Consider the following 24,880-nt stretch of genomic DNA (forward strand, 5'->3'; position numbering starts at 1 on the left):
AATGAGATAGACAGATAATGAGATAGATATGAGATAGACAGATAGATATAAGATATATAGATATAACATAGATAGATATAAGATAGATAGCTATGAGATAGATAGATTATAGATAGGAGATAGATAATGAGATAGATAGATATGAGATAGATAGATATGAGAGACAGATACATATGAGATAGATATGAGATAGAAAGACAGATAGATATGAGATAGACAGATAGACAGATAGATAGATATGAGATAGATAGACAGATAGATATGAGATAGATAGACAGATAGATATGAGATAGATAGACAGATAGATAGATAGATAGATATTAGATAGATAGATAGATAGATAGATAGATAGATATGAGATAGATAGATAGATATGAGATAGATAGATAGATAGATAGATAGATAGATAGATAGATAGATAGATATGAGATAGATAGATAGATAGATAGATAGATATGAGATAGATAGATAGATATGAGATAGATAGATTGCTATGAGATAGATAGATATGAAATACAGTCAGGTGCATAAATATTGGGACATTGACAGAATTTCCATATTTTGGCCTCTAGTCACCACCACAATGGCTTTGAAATGAAACAAACAAGATGTGATTTGCCTGCAGACTTTCAGATTTAATTTGAGGGTAATTACATCCAAATCAGGTGAACGGTGTAGGAATTACAATGTATGAATTACAATATTTATGCACCTGACTGTAGATAGACAGATAGATAGATATGAGATAGAAAGATAGATATGAGATAGATATATAGATAGATATGAGATAGATAGGTAGATAAATAGATATGAGATAGAGATATGAGATAGATAAGATAGATATGAGATAGATAATGAGAGATTATAGATAGATAATGAGATAGATAGATATGAGATAGATATAAGATAGATAGACAGATAGATAGATAGATAGAAAGATAGATAGATAGATAGATAGATAGATATGAGAGATAGATAGATATGAGAGATATAACAGGATTTTGGTACTTACCAATAAATCCCTTTCTCCGATTCCAGAGGGGACACTGGAGGACTTCAAGACAGTGGGGTATAGACGGTGCTGAGTGGAGCTGGCACTTTAAATTTAAATGAAGTGTGACTAGCTCCTCCCCTCTATACCCCCCTATAGGCCAGTATTAGAACCGAGCCAGAGGGGAGCAGAGAAAATAGATTGACAGAAGAGGAGGAGGCGAATGTACATAACAACTGAAAGGTGAAAACAAAGTAAAATAGAATGAAACAAGAGACGACAAACATGTCTCTAACATTCATAACATCACCCTAGACAACAAACATGTCGCCAACAGGCATAACAGGTGGCAGGAAGAACAGCGCCGGGTGGGCGTCCAGTGTCCTCTGTGGAATCAGAGAAAGGGATTTATCGGTAAGTACCAAAATCCTGTTTCCTCCTTCATCCACTAGGGGACATTAGAGGACTTCAAGACAGTGGGGACGTCCCAGAGCTCCCATCACAGGTGGGAAAGCGCTGAGAACCCTGCAAAACAGACCGACCATATTGCGCTGCAGAAGTCGCAAAAGGTGTCAAATCTGTAAAGCCGAACAAAAGTATGCCGTCCTGACCAAGTAGCTGCCCGGCATAGAGATTCCATAGAAACACCTCGAGCAGCCGCCCACGAGGCACCCACTGAGCAAGTTGAATGTTCGGTAATGGAAGATGGAGGTTCTCTAAACGAGGCCATATATGCCTGTCGTATGGTCAGACGAATCCATCGACCCAGTGTCTGTTTGGAAGCTGGCCAACCCGGACGATCAGCATCATACATACAGAGTATCTGTCTTGCGAACGGCTGCCGTCCTGTCTACATATATGCGAAGAGCTCTAACCACATCCAAGGATCTAGAAGAAGGAGAATCCTGTGGAAGAACCGGAACCACAATAGGTTGATTGATGTGGATGGCCAAAACCACCTTAGGCAGAAAATCCATTCTGGTGCGTAGCTCAACTCTATCCTCATGAAACACCGAATATGGTGGACGACATGATAAAGCTCCCAGCTCCAACACCCTCCTGGCAGAAGCTAGAGCCAGCAGAAGTATCACCTTCCATGAAAGATACTTCAATTCCACCGACTCCAAAAGCTCGAACAGCGAAGCATGCAAGAAAGACAGGACGAAGTCCCATGGAGCTGTAAGAGGAACAAAGGGTGGTTGCAATCTAACCACAAACTGCAGAAAAGTCTGCACGTCCGGTAATAAGGCCAATTTCTTTTGGATGAAAACAGAGAGTGCTGAAATTTGTACCTTCAGAGATCCCATCCGAAGGTCCGCTGAGATACCTGCTTGCAGAAAAAGCAGAAATCTGGGAAGACTGAACTCCGTAGAAGGCAAAACACTACGTTCGCACCAGGCTACATTATGCCTTCCAAATACAATAGTAATGCTTGGAAGTAACTTCCTTCCTTGCTCTAAGCATCGTAGGAATCACCTTGGAAGATATCCCTTTACGTCTTAAGATGGCCCTTTCAACAACCACGCCGTCAAACATAGCTGCTTTAAGTTTGGATAGGCTAAAGAACCCTGAAGGAGCAGATCCTCTCTGAGTGGTAAGGGCCACGGATTGTCTACCAACAGGAGCTGAATGTTGGAGTACCAAGCTTTGCGAAGCCAGTCCGGAGCTATCAGCAGGACTTTGGCCTGCTCCCTCTTGATACGTTGAAGAATTCGAGGGAGAAGGGGAAATGGAGGAAACAGATAAATGAATTGGAACCGCCATGGTGCTGACAGTGCATCCACAGCCACCGCTTGAGGATCCCTTGTTCGAGAGCAGTAAAGGGGCAGTTGATGGTTCTGCCTGGATACCATGAGGTCAACCTGCGGAAGACCCCACTGTTGGACCAGCTGCTGAAACACCTGTGGATGTAGAGCCCATTCTCCTGGATGTACATCCTGACGACTGAGGTAATCTGCCTCCCAATTTTCGACGTCCGGTATGAAGATTGCCGAAATCGACCTTGCGCAGCTTTCCACCCAGATAAGAATCCAGCTGACTACCTTCATGGCCGCACAACTTCTGGTGCCTCCTTGTTTGTTTATGTATGCCACTGCTGTGGCATTGTCGAACTGGACCCTGACTGCTCGGCCCCTCAGAAAGTGAGCTTCTGTCTGTAATGCGTAGAAAACTACTCTTAACTCCAATATGTTCATTGGAAGACTCGATTCCTGCATTGTCCAGCATCCCTGAAAGTGATGCTCCAGAATTACTGCCCCCAGCCTCTTAGACTCGCATCCATGGTAAAAAGCGTCCAATCCCACTCTCCAAATCTCTTTCCCTCCGCAATGTGAACTGAGTTTAGCCACCACAGTAGGGAAATCCGAGTCTTGGGTTGTAACCTGACTCTTGTGAAGAAACAGGTGGGATCCTGACCATTGTGATAGGAGATCTAGCTGAAAAGGTCTGGAGTGAAAACGACCATACTGGACAGCCTCGAAGGCTGCCACCATCTTCCCCAGAAGTTGGATATATGCATGAACTGAAACCTGCCGACGTCGAAGGACCAACCTCACAATCTCCTGAATGGAAGTTATCTGTGTCCTGGGGAAGGAACACCCGTTGAGACACTGTGTCCACGATCATTCCTAGAAACAGCAATCTCTGTGACGGTTGCAGATGCGATTTGGGAAAATTCAGGATCCATCCATGACGAATGAGGAGGTTGTGCGTCACGGTGATGTCCTGTAATAGTTGATCCTTGGAATTCGCCTTCAGGAGTAGGTCGTCCAGGTACGGAATAATAGTGATTCCTTGTTTCCGAAGGAGACTCATCATCACAGCCATAACCTTTGTGAATACCCGTGGGGCCGAAGATAAGCCGAAGGGCAAGGCCTGGACCTGGAGATGTGAATCCCGAACTGCGAATCTCAGGAAAGCCTGGTGAGGTGGCCAAATGGGAATGTGCAGGTAGGCGTCCTTGATATCTAGAGAGACCATGAACTCGCCCTCCTCCAAGCCTGCAATTACCGACTGAAGAGCCGACTGAACCTGAAAATCCATAAGTATGGATTGAGATCCTTTAATTTTAGAATGGGTCTGACCGAGCCGTCCGGCTTCAGAACGACAAAAAGACTGGAGTAAAATCCTTTTCCCTTCTGATGACTGGGGACTTGGATTACCACTTTCATGGACAGAAGCCTGTCTATTGCTTTCTGTAAGACCACACTTCTGTCGTTGGAAACTGGCAAACCTGTGGTAAAAAAACGATTCGAGGGTTGCAGTTGGAAATCGAGCTTGTAGCCCCAAATTATTAGATCTTGGACCCAAGCATCCGCACAGGTTTCCGTCCAGACCTCGCTGAAGTCCCGAAGACGCGCTCCCACTCTGGGGTCCCCCAGGTGTGAGGGAAGCACATCATGCACTGGGTTTAGAAGTGGACTTAACCTCCTGTAGACTCGAGCCTGTGGTGGCTGCGGTTCTACCCTGACCTCTGGAACCACGGGACGTTGATGATCCTCCTCTGAAACGACCACGTGAGCACCCCGGGGCCCGAAAGGACCGAAACGAAGGTCCCGAGTAAGATCGCCTAGGTGGAGGACCAGTAGCTGGTAGAAAAGTGGATTTACCTCTAGTAGCCTGAGATATCCATGCGGATCTGACTGTGGGGCCGCCCATGTAAGCTGGCTGCGCTGCTAATCAGGGAGCCAGCTGTACTCACATTTAGGCTGTGGCTATTTCCTGCTGCTGCCGGTGCTGGCTCTGACTGTGGGGGGTCCGCGATGAGCGCTGCAAGCAGCGGCATGTGGTCCCCCCCCTGAAGACTGAGGTCTCAGGTGTCGGGGAGCCCAGGCTAAGTGAATGCACTTGCGAGTGGGTCCCCTCTGGCAGCGTCCCGCGTTGCACACAGGCAGTATGTAGAACTTCTTTTTTTTTGGTGCCCTAAGAGCAGGAGAGATCTTTTTTGTGACCTTCTCCCACTCGGGCACAAACTAATACTGGTCTATAGGGGGGTATAGAAGGTAGGAGCTAGTCACACTTCATTTAAATTTAAAGTGCCAGCTCCACTCAGCACCGTCTATACCCCACTGTCTTGAAGTCCTCCAGTGTCCCCTAGTGGATGAAGGAGAAAGATAGATATGAGATAGATAGATAGATAGATAGATAGATAGATAGATAGATAGATAGATATGAGATAGATAATGAGATAGATAGATAGATTATAGATAGATAGATATGAGATAGATAAATATGAGATAGATAATGAGATAGATAGATATGAGATAGATAGATATGAGATAGATAGATATTAAATAGATAGATAGATAGATAGATAGATAGATAGATAGATAGAAGAAACAAAAAAAGTAAACTTCCAGCACTCAGAATGAAAGCAATAAGTTGTGATAAAACATGGTGATAGATATTTCAGAGATCTCAGTTGCATATATTTGCAAAAATATGGTTAAGCCTCTGGGCCACGTCACGGCGTCTCTGATACCGGAGGTCCCTATCACTTGGTCAGATTCTGGGGTGCAGAACCCCAAAAACAGCCGGCAAAGGCCAGCCACCCCAGTGAAGCAGACCAGTGAGATACTAAAGTCTTAGTATGTGTTAATGGGTGAGACATAGGTGAAAGGTGGAATTAATATGCTAATAAAATATAGATATGAGATAGATAGATAGGATATATATAGATAATGAAGATAGATTGATAGATAGATAGATAGATAGATAAATTAAATGTTATTTGCTGCATATCAAATTGATACCAAAAACACAGGTCAGAATGATCCCAATGTGGCAGAAATGATGTAAAACTTACCACAGTTTTTAAGGATATCGAGAACTTGTATTAAAACATCAGGCTGGCTGATCTAAAAGCAAGAAACACCTGGAATTATACCTAGCACATATCACTGGCATCAGACCATAGACAGATACTACTTGTGTTTTCAATAACGTAATAAAACCAATATGAAGCAGAAAGGCTTTGTGTATGTTACGTATTAGGACGTCTCACATTTTACAACTTTCCAATTCAAAAATGCTTGTTAAATTAGTACATGCAAAATAAGGAGAAGACTGTTGTGAAATTTCCATTCATTTTAATATTGTCTAATATCTTATTTTGATAAAAAGTGTGAAAATTGTGTAAAAGTCACTAATTACGATTCCTAAAAGTTTCACGTTCCATTATTATTGATATCATTTTCCTTTTTGTGTTTCACAGGTTCAACAATTTCTCTCATTCAAATACAAAGGGGGCAATTAAATTCAGTGCGCTGTGCGGTCGCGTGCCCAAACAGTGCGGTGAATTGAATAGCTGCGGGAAGAAACCCTTAGCGTGCCAAAACAGTGCGGTGAATTGAATAGCTGCGGGAAGAAACCCTTAGCGTGCCAAAACAGTGCGGTGAATTGAATAGCTGCGGGAAGAAACCCTTAGCGTGCCAAAACAGTGCAGTGAATTGAATAGCTGCGGGAAGAAACCCTTAGCGTGCCCAAACAGCGCAGTGAATTGAATAGCTGCGGGAAGAAACCCTTAGCGTGCCCAAACAGCGCGGTGAATTGAATAGCTGCGGGAAGAAACCCTTAGCGTGCCCAAACAGCGCGGTGAATTGGATAGCTGCGGGAAGAAACCCTTAGCGTGCCCAAGCAGCGCGGTGAATTGGATAGCTGCGGGAAGGAACCCTTAGCGTGCCCAAACAGCGCGGTGAATTGGATAGCTGCGGGAAGAAACCCTTAGCGTGCCCAAGCAGCGCGGTGAATTGGATTCCCCCCAAAGTCTACAAAAAAGAAAAGACGACAATCTTCATTCCCTCATATGAGCAACCTCATGGGAAGTGGCAGAGAATTATTCCCATCTGAGCTCCTAACTCTGCGAGACATTCTGACATATGATCGGCTGCTACGAGAAGAAAGTGATGGGGAAATCGGAAACGATCCAGGAGACAGTATTTATCGTAAAGTGCGAGAAGTGGGAACGAGCAAACTCTCTTTGTATCACACTAACTCCAAATTCACCAGTCACAATCTCAAACAAGACACAAAGTAGCTGAGAGAAAACGGAAAATCTCTCTCTTGCTAGAGGAAAGCTTGATGTGCGCGCGGCAGTCACTTCTACACCTGAGAAACTCTCTGACACTCTCAATTGTAAGTGTGACATCTTTTATTCACATGAGACACGTGAGGACGACACCGGAGGACAAGGAGCAAGGAGACAGCTAACGTCCAAGAAGGAATCAAAGTAAGATTTCATTACAGTTATTGTTTACGCATAAAGCGATTACGATCCGCCCATTGATCTCGATTCAAATGTTTAAGGGCGGTGGGTGTGGGGTTTTCCCTGTGGAAGGGGGGGGGGAGAGAATTTGTTTTTGTTTATTATGTTTTTATTGTTTTTTTCTCTTTGTGACCGATTGAAGAATGTTGTATATATATATATATATATCTGTGGGTATGGCTACTATCTATATGTGGTAACCATTATATATTCTATATTTTCACTGTATTGATTTTGTATCAATGTTGTATTATCTTTGTACTACTTATATGATGCTTCAATAACAAAAATATATATTTTATTAACAAATGCCATCTTTGGGCCTGATTCAGACCCACTTGCGAGCGGCTATCTGCTCGCAAGTGGGTCGATGTTATGGACTGAGCATGCGCACGACGGAGGGAGCTCCGTCGTGCGCATGCGCCAGACGCGACGAGCAAAGTAAAGTCCTTCGCTCGTTGTGTCCGATCAAAGGGGGCGTGTTGTCAATGTATATTGACAGCACGCCCCCTTTGGTGGGCGTGCCGGAGGCATGCCTGCCAGACGGAGGCGTTCCCAAGGGAACGCCTACCATCAGAAGCCGGCCCCACTGACATCACTAGTGATGTCAGTGGGAGTGATTTTGGCTCTGATAGAGCCAAAATCACTCCGGAGCTTGCGGTTGAAAACCTCAACCGCAGGCTCCGGCTCGCAAATTCGATGGTCGCGATGGTCTCGACCATCGCGACCATCACAATGCACGCTCGTATAGCCTGTGGGTGGTGACCCACAGCTATACGAGCGTCCAGGAGGACGCTCCATGAAAATGGAGCCCGGCCCTCATTCAGAGCGTGCGCTCTGCTCAGAGCGTACGGCTCTGAATGAGGGCCTTTGTCAGTGTTCTTTTAGGGAAATTAGAACTATAATAATAATGTTTTAAGTAAAAATAACTAAATATATGTACATTTTATCACTTCCTCAAGATAAAATTATTTATTGGGGTTTTTTAGAGAAATTTAAATGCTTGTTATTCAAACTTAGATTTACTAAACAAGAAGAGGTCCAAACACAAATATAATGGAAGATTTCAATTCCTCCAACAAAAAAACATTTTTAGACCCCCTCATTGAACATACAATTTCCCCATGTTATAGGATACGCCGTATTACGTATGTATGTGTGACCGGGACCTTGCGTGAGAGACATGTACAGCTATGTAATGACAATAAGGACGCTATGTAGCTGTATATACACACAGAGAGACATGTACAGCTATGTAATGACAATAAGGACACTATGTAGCTGTATATACACACAGAGAGACATGTACAGCTATGTAATGACAATAAGGACACTATGTAGCTGTATGTACACACAGAGAGACATGTACAGCTATGTAATGACAATAAGGACGCTATGTAGCTGTATATACACACAGAGAGACATGTACAGCTATGTAATGACAATAAGGACACTATGTAGCTGTATATACACACAGAGAGACATGTACAGCTATGTAATGACAATAAGGACACTATGTAGCTGTATGTACACACAGAGAGAGACATGTACAGCTATATAATGACAATAAGGACGCTATGTAGCTGTATATACACAGAGAGACATGTACAGCTATGTAATGACAATAAGGACACTATGTAGCTGTATATACACAGAGAGACATGTACAGCTATGTAATGACAATAAGGACACTATGTAGCTGTATATACACAGAGAGACATGTACAGCTATGTAATGACAATAAGGACGCTATGTAGCTGTATATACACACAGAGAGACATGTACAGCTATGTAATGACAATAAGGACGCTATGTAGCTGTATGTACACAGAGAGACATGTACAGCTATGTAATGACAATAAGGACGCTATGTAGCTGTATGTACACAGAGAGACAAGTACAGCTATGTAATGACAATAAGGACGCTATGTAGCTGTATATACACACAGAGAGACATGTACAGCTATGTAATGACAATAGGGACGCAATGTAGCTGTATATACACAGAGAGAGACATGTACAGCTATGTAATGACAATAAGGACGCAATGTAGCTGTATATACACACAGAGAGACATGTACAGCTATGTAATGACAATAAGGACGCTATGTAGCTGTATATACACAGAGAGACATGTACAGCTATGTAATGACAATAAGGACGCTATGTAGCTGTATGTACACACAGAGAGACATGTTCAGCTATGTAATGACAATAAGGACACTATGTAGCTGTATATACACAGAGAGACATGTACAGCTATGTAATGACAATAAGGACGCTATGTAGCTGTATGTACACAGAGAGACATGTACAGCTATGTAATGACAATAAGGACGCAATGTAGCTGTATATACACAGAGAGACATGTACAGCTATGTAATGACAATAAGGACACTATGTAGCTGTATATACACACAGAGAGACATGTACAGCTATGTAATGACAATAAGGACGCTATGTAGCTGTATGTACACAGAGAGACATGTACAGCTATGTAATGACAATAAGGACACTATGTAGCTGTATATACACAGAGAGACATGTACAGCTATGTAATGACAATAAGGACACTATGTAGCTGTATATACACACAGAGAGACATGTACAGCTATGTAATGACAATAAGGACACTATGTAGCTGTATATACACAGAGAGACATGTACAGCTATGTAATGACAATAAGGACGCTATGTAGCTGTATATACACAGAGAGACATGTACAGCTATGTAATGACAATAAGGACGCTATGTAGCTGTATATACACACAGAGAGACATGTACAGCTATGTAATGACAATAAGGACACTATGTAGCTGTATGTACACACAGAGAGAGACATGTACAGCTATATAATGACAATAAGGACGCTATGTAGCTGTATGTACACACAGAGAGAGACATGTACAGCTATATAATGACAATAAGGACGCTATGTAGCTGTATATACACACAGAGAGACATGTACAGCTATGTAATGACAATAAGGACACTATGTAGCTGTATATACACACAGAGAGACATGTACAGCTATGTAATGACAATAAGGACACTATGTAGCTGTATGTACACACAGAGAGACATGTACAGCTATGTAATGACAATAAGGACGCTATGTAGCTGTATATACACACAGAGAGACATGTACAGCTATGTAATGACAATAAGGACACTATGTAGCTGTATATACACACAGAGAGACATGTACAGCTATGTAATGACAATAAGGACACTATGTAGCTGTATGTACACACAGAGAGAGACATGTACAGCTATATAATGACAATAAGGACGCTATGTAGCTGTATGTACACACAGAGAGAGACATGTACAGCTATATAATGACAATAAGGACGCTATGTAGCTGTATATACACAGAGAGACATGTACAGCTATGTAATGACAATAAGGACACTATGTAGCTGTATATACACAGAGAGACATGTACAGCTATGTAATGACAATAAGGACACTATGTAGCTGTATATACACAGAGAGACATGTACAGCTATGTAATGACAATAAGGACGCTATGTAGCTGTATATACACACAGAGAGACATGTACAGCTATGTAATGACAATAAGGACGCTATGTAGCTGTATGTACACAGAGAGACATGTACAGCTATGTAATGACAATAAGGACGCTATGTAGCTGTATGTACACAGAGAGACAAGTACAGCTATGTAATGACAATAAGGACGCTATGTAGCTGTATATACACACAGAGAGACATGTACAGCTATGTAATGACAATAGGGACGCAATGTAGCTGTATATACACAGAGAGAGACATGTACAGCTATGTAATGACAATAAGGACGCAATGTAGCTGTATATACACACAGAGAGACATGTACAGCTATGTAATGACAATAAGGACGCTATGTAGCTGTATATACACAGAGAGACATGTACAGCTATGTAATGACAATAAGGACGCTATGTAGCTGTATGTACACACAGAGAGACATGTTCAGCTATGTAATGACAATAAGGACACTATGTAGCTGTATATACACAGAGAGACATGTACAGCTATGTAATGACAATAAGGACGCTATGTAGCTGTATGTACACAGAGAGACATGTACAGCTATGTAATGACAATAAGGACGCAATGTAGCTGTATATACACAGAGAGACATGTACAGCTATGTAATGACAATAAGGACACTATGTAGCTGTATATACACACAGAGAGACATGTACAGCTATATAATGACAATAAGGACGCTATGTAGCTGTATGTACACAGAGAGACATGTACAGCTATGTAATGACAATAAGGACACTATGTAGCTGTATATACACAGAGAGACATGTACAGCTATGTAATGACAATAAGGACACTATGTAGCTGTATATACACACAGAGAGACATGTACAGCTATGTAATGACAATAAGGACACTATGTAGCTGTATATACACAGAGAGACATGTACAGCTATGTAATGACAATAAGGACGCTATGTAGCTGTATATACACAGAGAGACATGTACAGCTATGTAATGACAATAAGGACGCTATGTAGCTGTATGTACACAGAGAGACATGTACAGCTATGTAATGACAATAAGGACGCTATGTAGCTGTATGTACACAGAGAGACATGTACAGCTATGTAATGACAATAGGGACGCAATGTAGCTGTATATACAGAGAGAGACATGTACAGCTATGTAATGACAATAAGGACACTATGTAGCTGTATATACACAGAGAGACATGTACAGCTATGTAATGACAATAAGGACGCTATGTAGCTGTATATACACAAAGAGACATGTACAGCTATGTAATGACAATAGGGACGCAATGTAGCTGTATATACACAGAGAGACATGTACAGCTATGTAATGACAATAAGGACACTATGTAGCTGTATATACACACAGAGAGACATGTACAGCTATGTAATGACAATAAGGACACTATGTAGCTGTATATACACAGAGAGACATGTACAGCTATGTAATGACAATAAGGACGCTATGTAGCTGTATATACACAGAGAGACATGTACAGCTATGTAATGACAATAAGGACGCTATGTAGCTGTATGTACACAGAGAGACATGTACAGCTATGTAATGACAATAAGGACGCTATGTAGCTGTATGTACACAGAGAGACATGTACAGCTATGTAATGACAATAGGGACGCAATGTAGCTGTATATACAGAGAGAGACATGTACAGCTATATAATGACAATAAGGACGCTATGTAGCTGTATGTACACAGAGAGACATGTACAGCTATGTAATGACAATAAGGACACTATGTAGCTGTATGTACACAGAGAGAGACATGTACATCTATGTAATGACAATAAGGACACTATGTAGCTGTATATACACAGAGAGACATGTACAGCTATGTAATGACAATAAGGACGCTATGTAGCTGTATGTACACACAGAGAGACATGTACAGCTATGTAATGACAATAAGGACGCTATGTAGCTGTATATACACACAGAGAGACATGTACAGCTATGTAATGACAATAAGGACGCTATGTAGCTGTATATACACACAGAGAGACATGTACAGCTATGTAATGACAATAAGGACGCTATGTAGCTGTATATACAGAGAGACATGTACAGCTATGTAATGACAATAAGGACACTATGTAGCTGTATGTACACACAGAGAGAGACATGTACAGCTATATAATGACAATAAGGACGCTATGTAGCTGTATGTACACACAGAGAGAGACATGTACAGCTATATAATGACAATAAGGACGCTATGTAGCTGTATATACACAGAGAGACATGTACAGCTATGTAATGACAATAAGGACACTATGTAGCTGTATATACACAGAGAGACATGTACAGCTATGTAATGACAATAAGGACACTATGTAGCTGTATATACACAGAGAGACATGTACAGCTATGTAATGACAATAAGGACGCTATGTAGCTGTATATACACACAGAGAGACATGTACAGCTATGTAATGACAATAAGGACGCTATGTAGCTGTATGTACACAGAGAGACATGTACAGCTATGTAATGACAATAAGGACGCTATGTAGCTGTATGTACACAGAGAGACAAGTACAGCTATGTAATGACAATAAGGACGCTATGTAGCTGTATATACACACAGAGAGACATGTACAGCTATGTAATGACAATAGGGACGCAATGTAGCTGTATATACACAGAGAGAGACATGTACAGCTATGTAATGACAATAAGGACGCAATGTAGCTGTATATACACACAGAGAGACATGTACAGCTATGTAATGACAATAAGGACGCTATGTAGCTGTATATACACAGAGAGACATGTACAGCTATGTAATGACAATAAGGACGCTATGTAGCTGTATGTACACACAGAGAGACATGTACAGCTATGTAATGACAATAAGGACACTATGTAGCTGTATATACACAGAGAGACATGTACAGCTATGTAATGACAATAAGGACGCTATGTAGCTGTATGTACACAGAGAGACATGTACAGCTATGTAATGACAATAAGGACGCAATGTAGCTGTATATACACAGAGAGACATGTACAGCTATGTAATGACAATAAGGACACTATGTAGCTGTATATACACACAGAGAGACATGTACAGCTATGTAATGACAATAAGGACGCTATGTAGCTGTATGTACACAGAGAGACATGTACAGCTATGTAATGACAATAAGGACACTATGTAGCTGTATATACACAGAGAGACATGTACAGCTATGTAATGACAATAAGGACACTATGTAGCTGTATATACACACAGAGAGACATGTACAGCTATGTAATGACAATAAGGACACTATGTAGCTGTATATACACAGAGAGACATGTACAGCTATGTAATGACAATAAGGACGCTATGTAGCTGTATATACACAGAGAGACATGTACAGCTATGTAATGACAATAAGGACGCTATGTAGCTGTATGTACACAGAGAGACATGTACAGCTATGTAATGACAATAAGGACGCTATGTAGCTGTATGTACACAGAGAGACATGTACAGCTATGTAATGACAATAGGGACGCAATGTAGCTGTATATACAGAGAGAGACATGTACAGCTATGTAATGACAATAAGGACACTATGTAGCTGTATATACACAGAGAGACATGTACAGCTATGTAATGACAATAAGGACGCTATGTAGCTGTATATACACAAAGAGACATGTACAGCTATGTAATGACAATAGGGACGCAATGTAGCTGTATATACACAGAGAGACATGTACAGCTATGTAATGACAATAAGGACACTATGTAGCTGTATATACACACAGAGAGACATGTACAGCTATGTAATGACAATAAGGACACTATGTAGCTGTATATACACAGAGAGACATGTACAGCTATGTAATGACAATAAGGACACTATGTAGCTGTATGTACACACAGAGAGAGACATGTACAGCTATATAATGACAATAAGGACGCTATGTAGCTGTATGTACACACAGAGAGAGACATGTACAGCTATATAATGACAATAAGGACGCTATGTAGCTGTATATACACAGAGAGACATGTACAGCTATGTAATGACAATAAGGACACTATGTAGCTGTATATACACAGAGAGACATGTACAGCTATGTAATGACAATAAGGACACTATGTAGCTGTATATACACAGAGAGACATGTACAGCTATGTAATGACAATAAGGACGCTATGTAGCTGTATATACACACAGAGAGACATGTACAGCTATGTAATGACAATAAGGACGCTATGTAGCTGTATGTACACAGAGAGACATGTACAGCTATGTAATGACAATAAGGACGCTATGTAGCTGTATGTACACAGAGAGACAAGTACAGCTATGTAATGACAATAAGGACGCTATGTAGCTGTATATACACACAGAGAGACATGTACAGCTATGTAATGACAATAGGGACGCAATGTAGCTGTATATACACAGAGAGAGACATGTACAGCTATGTAATGACAATAAGGACGCAATGTAGCTGTATATACACACAGAGAGACATGTACAGCTATGTAATGACAATAAGGACGCTATGTAGCTGTATATACACAGAGAGACATGTACAGCTATGTAATGACAATAAGGACGCTATGTAGCTGTATGTACACACAGAGAGACATGTTCAGCTATGTAATGACAATAAGGACACTATGTAGCTGTATATACACAGAGAGACATGTACAGCTATGTAATGACAATAAGGACGCTATGTAGCTGTATGTACACAGAGAGACATGTACAGCTATGTAATGACAATAAGGACGCAATGTAGCTGTATATACACAGAGAGACATGTACAGCTATGTAATGACAATAAGGACACTATGTAGCTGTATATACACACAGAGAGACATGTACAGCTATATAATGACAATAAGGACGCTATGTAGCTGTATGTACACAGAGAGACATGTACAGCTATGTAATGACAATAAGGACACTATGTAGCTGTATATACACAGAGAGACATGTACAGCTATGTAATGACAATAAGGACACTATGTAGCTGTATATACACACAGAGAGACATGTACAGCTATGTAATGACAATAAGGACACTATGTAGCTGTATATACACAGAGAGACATGTACAGCTATGTAATGACAATAAGGACGCTATGTAGCTGTATATACACAGAGAGACATGTACAGCTATGTAATGACAATAAGGACGCTATGTAGCTGTATGTACACAGAGAGACATGTACAGCTATGTAATGACAATAAGGACGCTATGTAGCTGTATGTACACAGAGAGACATGTACAGCTATGTAATGACAATAGGGACGCAATGTAGCTGTATATACAGAGAGAGACATGTACAGCTATGTAATGACAATAAGGACACTATGTAGCTGTATATACACAGAGAGACATGTACAGCTATGTAATGACAATAAGGACGCTATGTAGCTGTATATACACAAAGAGACATGTACAGCTATGTAATGACAATAGGGACGCAATGTAGCTGTATATACACAGAGAGACATGTACAGCTATGTAATGACAATAAGGACACTATGTAGCTGTATATACACACAGAGAGACATGTACAGCTATGTAATGACAATAAGGACACTATGTAGCTGTATATACACAGAGAGACATGTACAGCTATGTAATGACAATAAGGACGCTATGTAGCTGTATATACACAGAGAGACATGTACAGCTATGTAATGACAATAAGGACGCTATGTAGCTGTATGTACACAGAGAGACATGTACAGCTATGTAATGACAATAAGGACGCTATGTAGCTGTATGTACACAGAGAGACATGTACAGCTATGTAATGACAATAGGGACGCAATGTAGCTGTATATACAGAGAGAGACATGTACAGCTATATAATGACAATAAGGACGCTATGTAGCTGTATGTACACAGAGAGACATGTACAGCTATGTAATGACAATAAGGACACTATGTAGCTGTATGTACACAGAGAGAGACATGTACATCTATGTAATGACAATAAGGACACTATGTAGCTGTATATACACAGAGAGACATGTACAGCTATGTAATGACAATAAGGACGCTATGTAGCTGTATGTACACACAGAGAGACATGTACAGCTATGTAATGACAATAAGGACGCTATGTAGCTGTATATACACACAGAGAGACATGTACAGCTATGTAATGACAATAAGGACGCTATGTAGCTGTATATACACACAGAGAGACATGTACAGCTATGTAATGACAATAAGGACGCTATGTAGCTGTATATACAGAGAGACATGTACAGCTATGTAATGACAATAAGGACACTATGTAGCTGTATGTACACACAGAGAGAGACATGTACAGCTATATAATGACAATAAGGACGCTATGTAGCTGTATGTACACACAGAGAGAGACATGTACAGCTATATAATGACAATAAGGACGCTATGTAGCTGTATATACACAGAGAGACATGTACAGCTATGTAATGACAATAAGGACACTATGTAGCTGTATATACACAGAGAGACATGTACAGCTATGTAATGACAATAAGGACACTATGTAGCTGTATATACACAGAGAGACATGTACAGCTATGTAATGACAATAAGGACGCTATGTAGCTGTATATACACACAGAGAGACATGTACAGCTATGTAATGACAATAAGGACGCTATGTAGCTGTATGTACACAGAGAGACATGTACAGCTATGTAATGACAATAAGGACGCTATGTAGCTGTATGTACACAGAGAGACAAGTACAGCTATGTAATGACAATAAGGACGCTATGTAGCTGTATATACACACAGAGAGACATGTACAGCTATGTAATGACAATAGGGACGCAATGTAGCTGTATATACACAGAGAGAGACATGTACAGCTATGTAATGACAATAAGGACGCAATGTAGCTGTATATACACACAGAGAGACATGTACAGCTATGTAATGACAATAAGGACGCTATGTAGCTGTATATACACAGAGAGACATGTACAGCTATGTAATGACAATAAGGACGCTATGTAGCTGTATGTACACACAGAGAGACATGTACAGCTATGTAATGACAATAAGGACACTATGTAGCTGTATATACACAGAGAGACATGTACAGCTATGTAATGACAATAAGGACGCTATGTAGCTGTATGTACACAGAGAGACATGTACAGCTATGTAATGACAATAAGGACGCAATGTAGCTGTATATACACAGAGAGACATGTACAGCTATGTAATGACAATAAGGACACTATGTAGCTGTATATACACACAGAGAGACATGTACAGCTATGTAATGACAATAAGGACGCTATGTAGCTGTATGTACACAGAGAGACATGTACAGCTATGTAATGACAATAAGGACACTATGTAGCTGTATATACACAGAGAGACATGTACAGCTATGTAATGACAATAAGGACACTATGTAGCTGTATATACACACAGAGAGACATGTACAGCTATGTAATGACAATAAGGACACTATGTAGCTGTATATACACAGAGAGACATGTACAGCTATGTAATGACAATAAGGACGCTATGTAGCTGTATATACACAGAGAGACATGTACAGCTATGTAATGACAATAAGGACGCTATGTAGCTGTATGTACACAGAGAGACATGTACAGCTATGTAATGACAATAAGGACGCTATGTAGCTGTATGTACACAGAGAGACATGTACAGCTATGTAATGACAATAGGGACGCAATGTAGCTGTATATACAGAGAGAGACATGTACAGCTATGTAATGACAATAAGGACACTATGTAGCTGTATATACACAGAGAGACATGTACAGCTATGTAATGACAATAAGGACGCTATGTAGCTGTATATACACAAAGAGACATGTACAGCTATGTAATGACAATAGGGACGCAATGTAGCTGTATATACACAGAGAGACATGTACAGCTATGTAATGACAATAAGGACACTATGTAGCTGTATATACACACAGAGAGACATGTACAGCTATGTAATGACAATAAGGACACTATGTAGCTGTATATACACAGAGAGACATGTACAGCTATGTAATGACAATAAGGACGCTATGTAGCTGTATATACACAGAGAGACATGTACAGCTATGTAATGACAATAAGGACGCTATGTAGCTGTATGTACACAGAGAGACATGTACAGCTATGTAATGACAATAAGGACGCTATGTAGCTGTATGTACACAGAGAGACATGTACAGCTATGTAATGACAATAGGGACGCAATGTAGCTGTATATACAGAGAGAGACATGTACAGCTATATAATGACAATAAGGACGCTATGTAGCTGTATGTACACAGAGAGACATGTACAGCTATGTAATGACAATAAGGACACTATGTAGCTGTATGTACACAGAGAGAGACATGTACATCTATGTAATGACAATAAGGACACTATGTAGCTGTATATACACAGAGAGACATGTACAGCTATGTAATGACAATAAGGACGCTATGTAGCTGTATATACACAGAGAGACATGTACAGCTATGTAATGACAATAAGGACGCTATGTAGCTGTATGTACACAGAGAGACATGTACAGCTATGTAATGACAATAAGGACGCTATGTAGCTGTATGTACACAGAGAGACATGTACAGCTATGTAATGACAATAGGGACGCAATGTAGCTGTATATACACAGAGAGAGACATGTACAGCTATGTAATGACAATAAGGACGCAATGTAGCTGTATATACAAACAGAGAGACATGTACAGCTATGTAATGACAATAAGGACGCTATGTAGCTGTATATACACAGAGAGACATGTACAGCTATGTAATGACAATAAGGACGCTATGTAGCTGTATGTACACACAGAGAGATATGTACAGCTATGTAATGACAATAAGGACGCTATGTAGCTGTATATACACAGAGAGACATGTACAGCTATGTAATGACAATAAGGTCGCTATGTAGCTGTATGTACACACAGAGAGAGACATGTACAGCTATGTAATGACAATAAGGGCGCTATGTAGCTGTATGTACACAGAGAGACATGTACAGCTATGTAATGACAATAAGGACGCTATGTAGCTGTATGTATACACAGAGAGACATGTACAGCTATGTAATGACAATAAGGACGCTATGTAGCTGTATGTACACAGAGAGACATGTACAGCTATGTAATGACAATAAGGACGCTATGTAGCTGTATGTACACACAGAGAGACATGTACAGCTATGTAATGACAATAAGGACGCTATGTAGTTGTATGTACACAGAGAGAGACATGTACAGCTATGTAATGACAATAAGGACGCTATGTAGCTGTATGTACACAGAGAGACAGGTACAGCTATGTAATGACAATAAGGACACTATGTAGCTGTATGTACAGAGAGAGACATGTACATTTATGTAATGACAATAAGTGCGCTATGTAGCTGTATGTACAGAGAGAGACATGTACATCTATGTAATGACAATAAGGACGCTATGTAGCTGTATATACACAGAGAGACATGTACAGCTATGTAATGACAATAAGGACGCTATGTAGCTGTATGTACACAGAGAGACATGTACAGCTATGTAATGACAATAAGGACGCTATGTAGCTGTATATACACAGAGAGAGACATGTACATCGATGTAATGACAATAAGGGCGCTATGTAGCTGTATGTACACAGAGAGACATGTACAGCTATGTAATGACAATAAGGACGCTATGTAGCTGTATGTACACACAGAGAGACATGTACAGCTATGTAATGACAATAAGGACGCTATGTAGCTGTATATACACACAGAGAGACATGTACAGCTATGGAATGACAATAAGGACACTATGTAGCTGTATATACACACAGAGAGACATGTACAGCTATATAATGACAATAAGGACGCTATGTAGCTGTATGTACACACAGAGAGACATGTACAGCTATATAATGACAATAAGGACGCTATGTAGCTGTATGTACACAGAGAGACATGTACAGCTATGTAATGACAATAAGGACGCTATGTAGCTGTATGTACACACAGAGAGAGACATGTACAGCTATATAATGACAATAAGGACGCTATGTAGCTGTATGTACACAGAGAGACATGTACAGCTATGTAATAACAATAAGGACGCTATGTAGCTGTATATACGCACAGAGAGAGACATGTACAGCTATCTAATGACAATAAGGACACTATGTAGCTGTATGTACACACAGAGAGACATGTACAGCTATGTAATGACAATAAGGACGCTATGTAGCTGTATGTACACAGAGAGACAGGTACAGCTATGTAATGACAATAAGGACACTATGTAGCTGTATGTACAGAGAGAGACATGTACATTTATGTAATGACAATAAGTGCGCTATGTAGCTGTATGTACAGAGAGAGACATGTACATCTATGTAATGACAAAAAGGACACTATGTAGCTGTATGTACACACAGAGAGACATGTACAGCTATGTAATGACAATAAGGACGCTATGTAGCTGTATGTACACACAGAGAGACATGTACAGCCATGTAATGACAATAAGGACGCTATGTAGCTGTATGTACACAGAGAGACATGTACAGCTATGTAATGACAATAAGCACGCTATGTAGCTGTATATACACAGAGAGACATGTACAGCTATGTAATGACAATAAGGACGCTATGTAGCTGTATGTACACAGAGAGACATGTACAGCTATGTAATGACAATAAGGACGCTATGTAGCTGTATATACACAGAGAGAGACATGTACATCGATGTAATGACAATAAGGGCGCTATGTAGCTGTATGTACACAGAGAGACATGTACAGCTATGTAATGACAATAAGGACGCTATGTAGCTGTATGTACACACAGAGAGACATGTACAGCTATGTAATGACAATAAGGACGCTATGTAGCTGTATATACACACAGAGAGACATGTACAGCTATGTAATGACAATAAGGACACTATGTAGCTGTATATACACAGAGAGACATGTACAGCTATGTAATGACAATAAGGACGCTATGTAGCTGTATGTACACAGAGAGAGACATGTACAGCTATATAATGACAATAAGGAGACTATGTAGCTGTATGTACACAGAGAGACATGTACAGCTATGTAATGACAATAAGGACACTATGTAGCTGTATATACACACAGAGAGACATGTACAGCTATGTAATGACAATAAGGACGCTATGTAGCTGTATATACACACAGAGAGACATGTACAGCTATGTAATGACAATAAGGACACTATGTAGCTGTATGTACACACAGAGAGACATGTACAGCTATATAATGACAATAAGGACGCTATGTAGCTGTATGTACACAGAGAGACATGTACAGCTATGTAATGACAATAAGGACGCTATGTAGCTGTATGTACACACAGAGAGAGACATGTACAGCTATATAATGACAATAAGGACGCTATGTAGCTGTATGTACACGGAGAGACATGTACAGCTATGTAATGACAATAAGGACGCTATGTAGCTGTATATACGCACAGAGAGAGACATGTACAGCTATCTAATGACAATAAGGACACTATGTAGCTGTATGTACACACAGAGAGACATGTACAGCTATGTAATGACAATAAGGACGCTATGTAGCTGTATGAACACACAGAGAGACATGTACAGCTATGTAATGACAATAAGGACGCTATGTAGCTGTATATACACAGAGAGACATGTACAGCTATGTAATGACAATAAGGACGCTATGTAGCTGTATATACACAGAGAGACATGTACAGCTATGTAATGACAATAAGGACGCTATGTAGCTGTATATACACAGAGAGACATGTACAGCTATGTAATGACAATAAGGACGCTATGTAGCTGTATGTACACAGAGAGAGACAAGTACAGCTATGTAATGACAATAAGGACGCTATGTAGCTGTATATACACAGAGAGACATGTACAGCTATGTAATGACAATAAGGACGCTATGTAGCTGTATATACACAGAGAGACATGTACAGCTATGTAATGACAATAAGGACGCTATGTAGCTGTATGTACACAGAGAGACATGTACAGCTATGTAATGACAATAAGGACGCTATGTAGCTGTATGTAAACACAGAGAGACATGTACAGCTATGTAATGACAATAAGGACGCTATGTAGCTGTATGTACACACAGAGAGACATGTACAGCTATGTAATGACAATAAGGACGCTATGTAGCTGTATATACACAGAGAGACATGTACAGCTATGTAATGACAATAAGGACGCTATGTAGCTGTATATACACAGAGAGACATGTACAGCTATGTAATGACAATAAGGACGCTATGTAGCTGTATGTACACAGAGAGACATGTACAGCTATGTAATGACAATAAGGACGCTATGTAGCTGTATCTACACAGAGAGAGACATGTACAGCTATGTAATGACAATAAGGACGCTATGTAGCTGTATATACACAGAGAGAGACATGTACAGCTATGTAATGACAATAAGGACACTATGTAGCTGTATCTACACAGAGAGACATGTACAGCTATGTAATGACAATAAGGACACTATGTAGCTGTATGTACACAGAGAGAGACATGTACAGCTATGTAATGACAATAAGGACGCTATGTAGCTGTATCTACACAGAGAGACATGTACAGCTATGTAGTGACAATAAGGACACTATGTAGCTGTATGTACACAGAGAGAGACATGTACAGATATGTAATGACAATAAGGACGCAATGTAGCTGTATATACACAGAGAGACATGTACAGCTATGTAATGACAATAAGGACGCTATGTAGCTGTATATACGCACAGAGAGACATGTACAGCTATGTAATGACAATAAGGACGCTATGTAGCTGTATATACACACAGAGAGACATGTACAGCTATGTAATGACAATAAGGACACTATGTAGCTGTATCTACACAGAGAGACATGTACAGCTATGTAATGACAATAAGGACACTATGTAGCTGTATGTACACAGAGAGAGACATGTACAGCTATGTAATGACAATAAGGACGCTATGTAGCTGTATCTACACAGAGAGACATGTACAGCTATGTAATGACAATAAGGACACTATGTAGCTGTATCTACACAGAGAGAGACATGTACAGATATGTAATGACAATAAGGACGCAATGTAGCTGTATATACACAGAGAGACATGTACAGCTATGTAATGACAATAAGGACGCTATGTAGCTGTATATACACACAGAGAGACATGTACAGCTATGTAATGACAATAAGGACGCTACGTAGCTGTATATACACAGAGAGACATGTACAGCTATGTAATGACAATAAGGACGCTATGTAGCTGTATATACACACAGAGACATGTACAGCTATGTAATGACAATAAGGACGCTATGTAGCTGTATGTACACACAGAGAGACATGTACAACTATGTAATGACAATAAGGACGCTATGTAGCTGTATGTACACAGAGAGACATGTACAGCTATGTAATGACAATAAGGACGCTATGTAGCTGTATGTACACAGAGAGACATGTACAGCTATGTAATGACAATAAGGACGCTACGTAGCTGTATATACACACAGAGAGACATGTACAGCTATGTAATGACAATAAGGACGCTATGTAGCTGTATGTACACACAGAGAGACATGTACAGCTATATAATGACAATAAGGACGCTATGTAGCTGTATGTACACAGAGAGACATGTACAGCTATGTAATGACAATAAGGACGCTATGTAGCTGTATGTACACACAGAGAGACATGTACAGCTATATAATGACAATAAGGACGCTATGTAGCTGTATGTACACACAGAGAGACATGTACAGCTATGTAATGACAATAAGGACACTATGTAGCTGTATGTACACAGAGAGACATGTACAGCTATGTAATGACAATAAGGACGCTATGTAGCTGTATATACACACAGAGAGACATGTACAGCTATATAATGACAATAAGGACGCTATGTAGCTGTATGTACACAGAGAGACATGTACAGCTATGTAATGACAATAAGGAAGCTACGTAGCTGTATATACACAGAGAGAGACATGTACAGCTATGTAATGACAATAAGGACGCTATGTAGCTGTATGTACACACACAGAG

The 24,880-nt window shown here is 40.2% G+C and overlaps 1 protein-coding gene across 1 annotated transcript in view; it reads right to left on the reverse strand.

Annotated features, from left to right (window-relative positions):
• The window catches only part of LOC148439591 (terminal uridylyltransferase 4-like), a gene marked incomplete at its 3' end in the record, with an annotated part of 394,965 nt that overhangs the window by 118,701 nt on the left and 251,384 nt on the right, over positions 1-24,880 (reverse strand). The window contains exon 7 of the mRNA XM_088464538.1: positions 5,796-5,847. Within this exon, the coding sequence (XP_088320664.1) occupies positions 5,796-5,847 (52 nt within the window). The remainder of the gene's footprint in view (positions 1-5,795; positions 5,848-24,880) is intronic.

Source organism: Taudactylus pleione, unplaced genomic scaffold (genome assembly GCF_031769625.1).
Source record: "Taudactylus pleione unplaced genomic scaffold, aTauple2 ptg001678l, whole genome shotgun sequence".
In the NCBI taxonomy this organism is placed as follows: domain Eukaryota; kingdom Metazoa; phylum Chordata; class Amphibia; order Anura; family Myobatrachidae; genus Taudactylus; species Taudactylus pleione.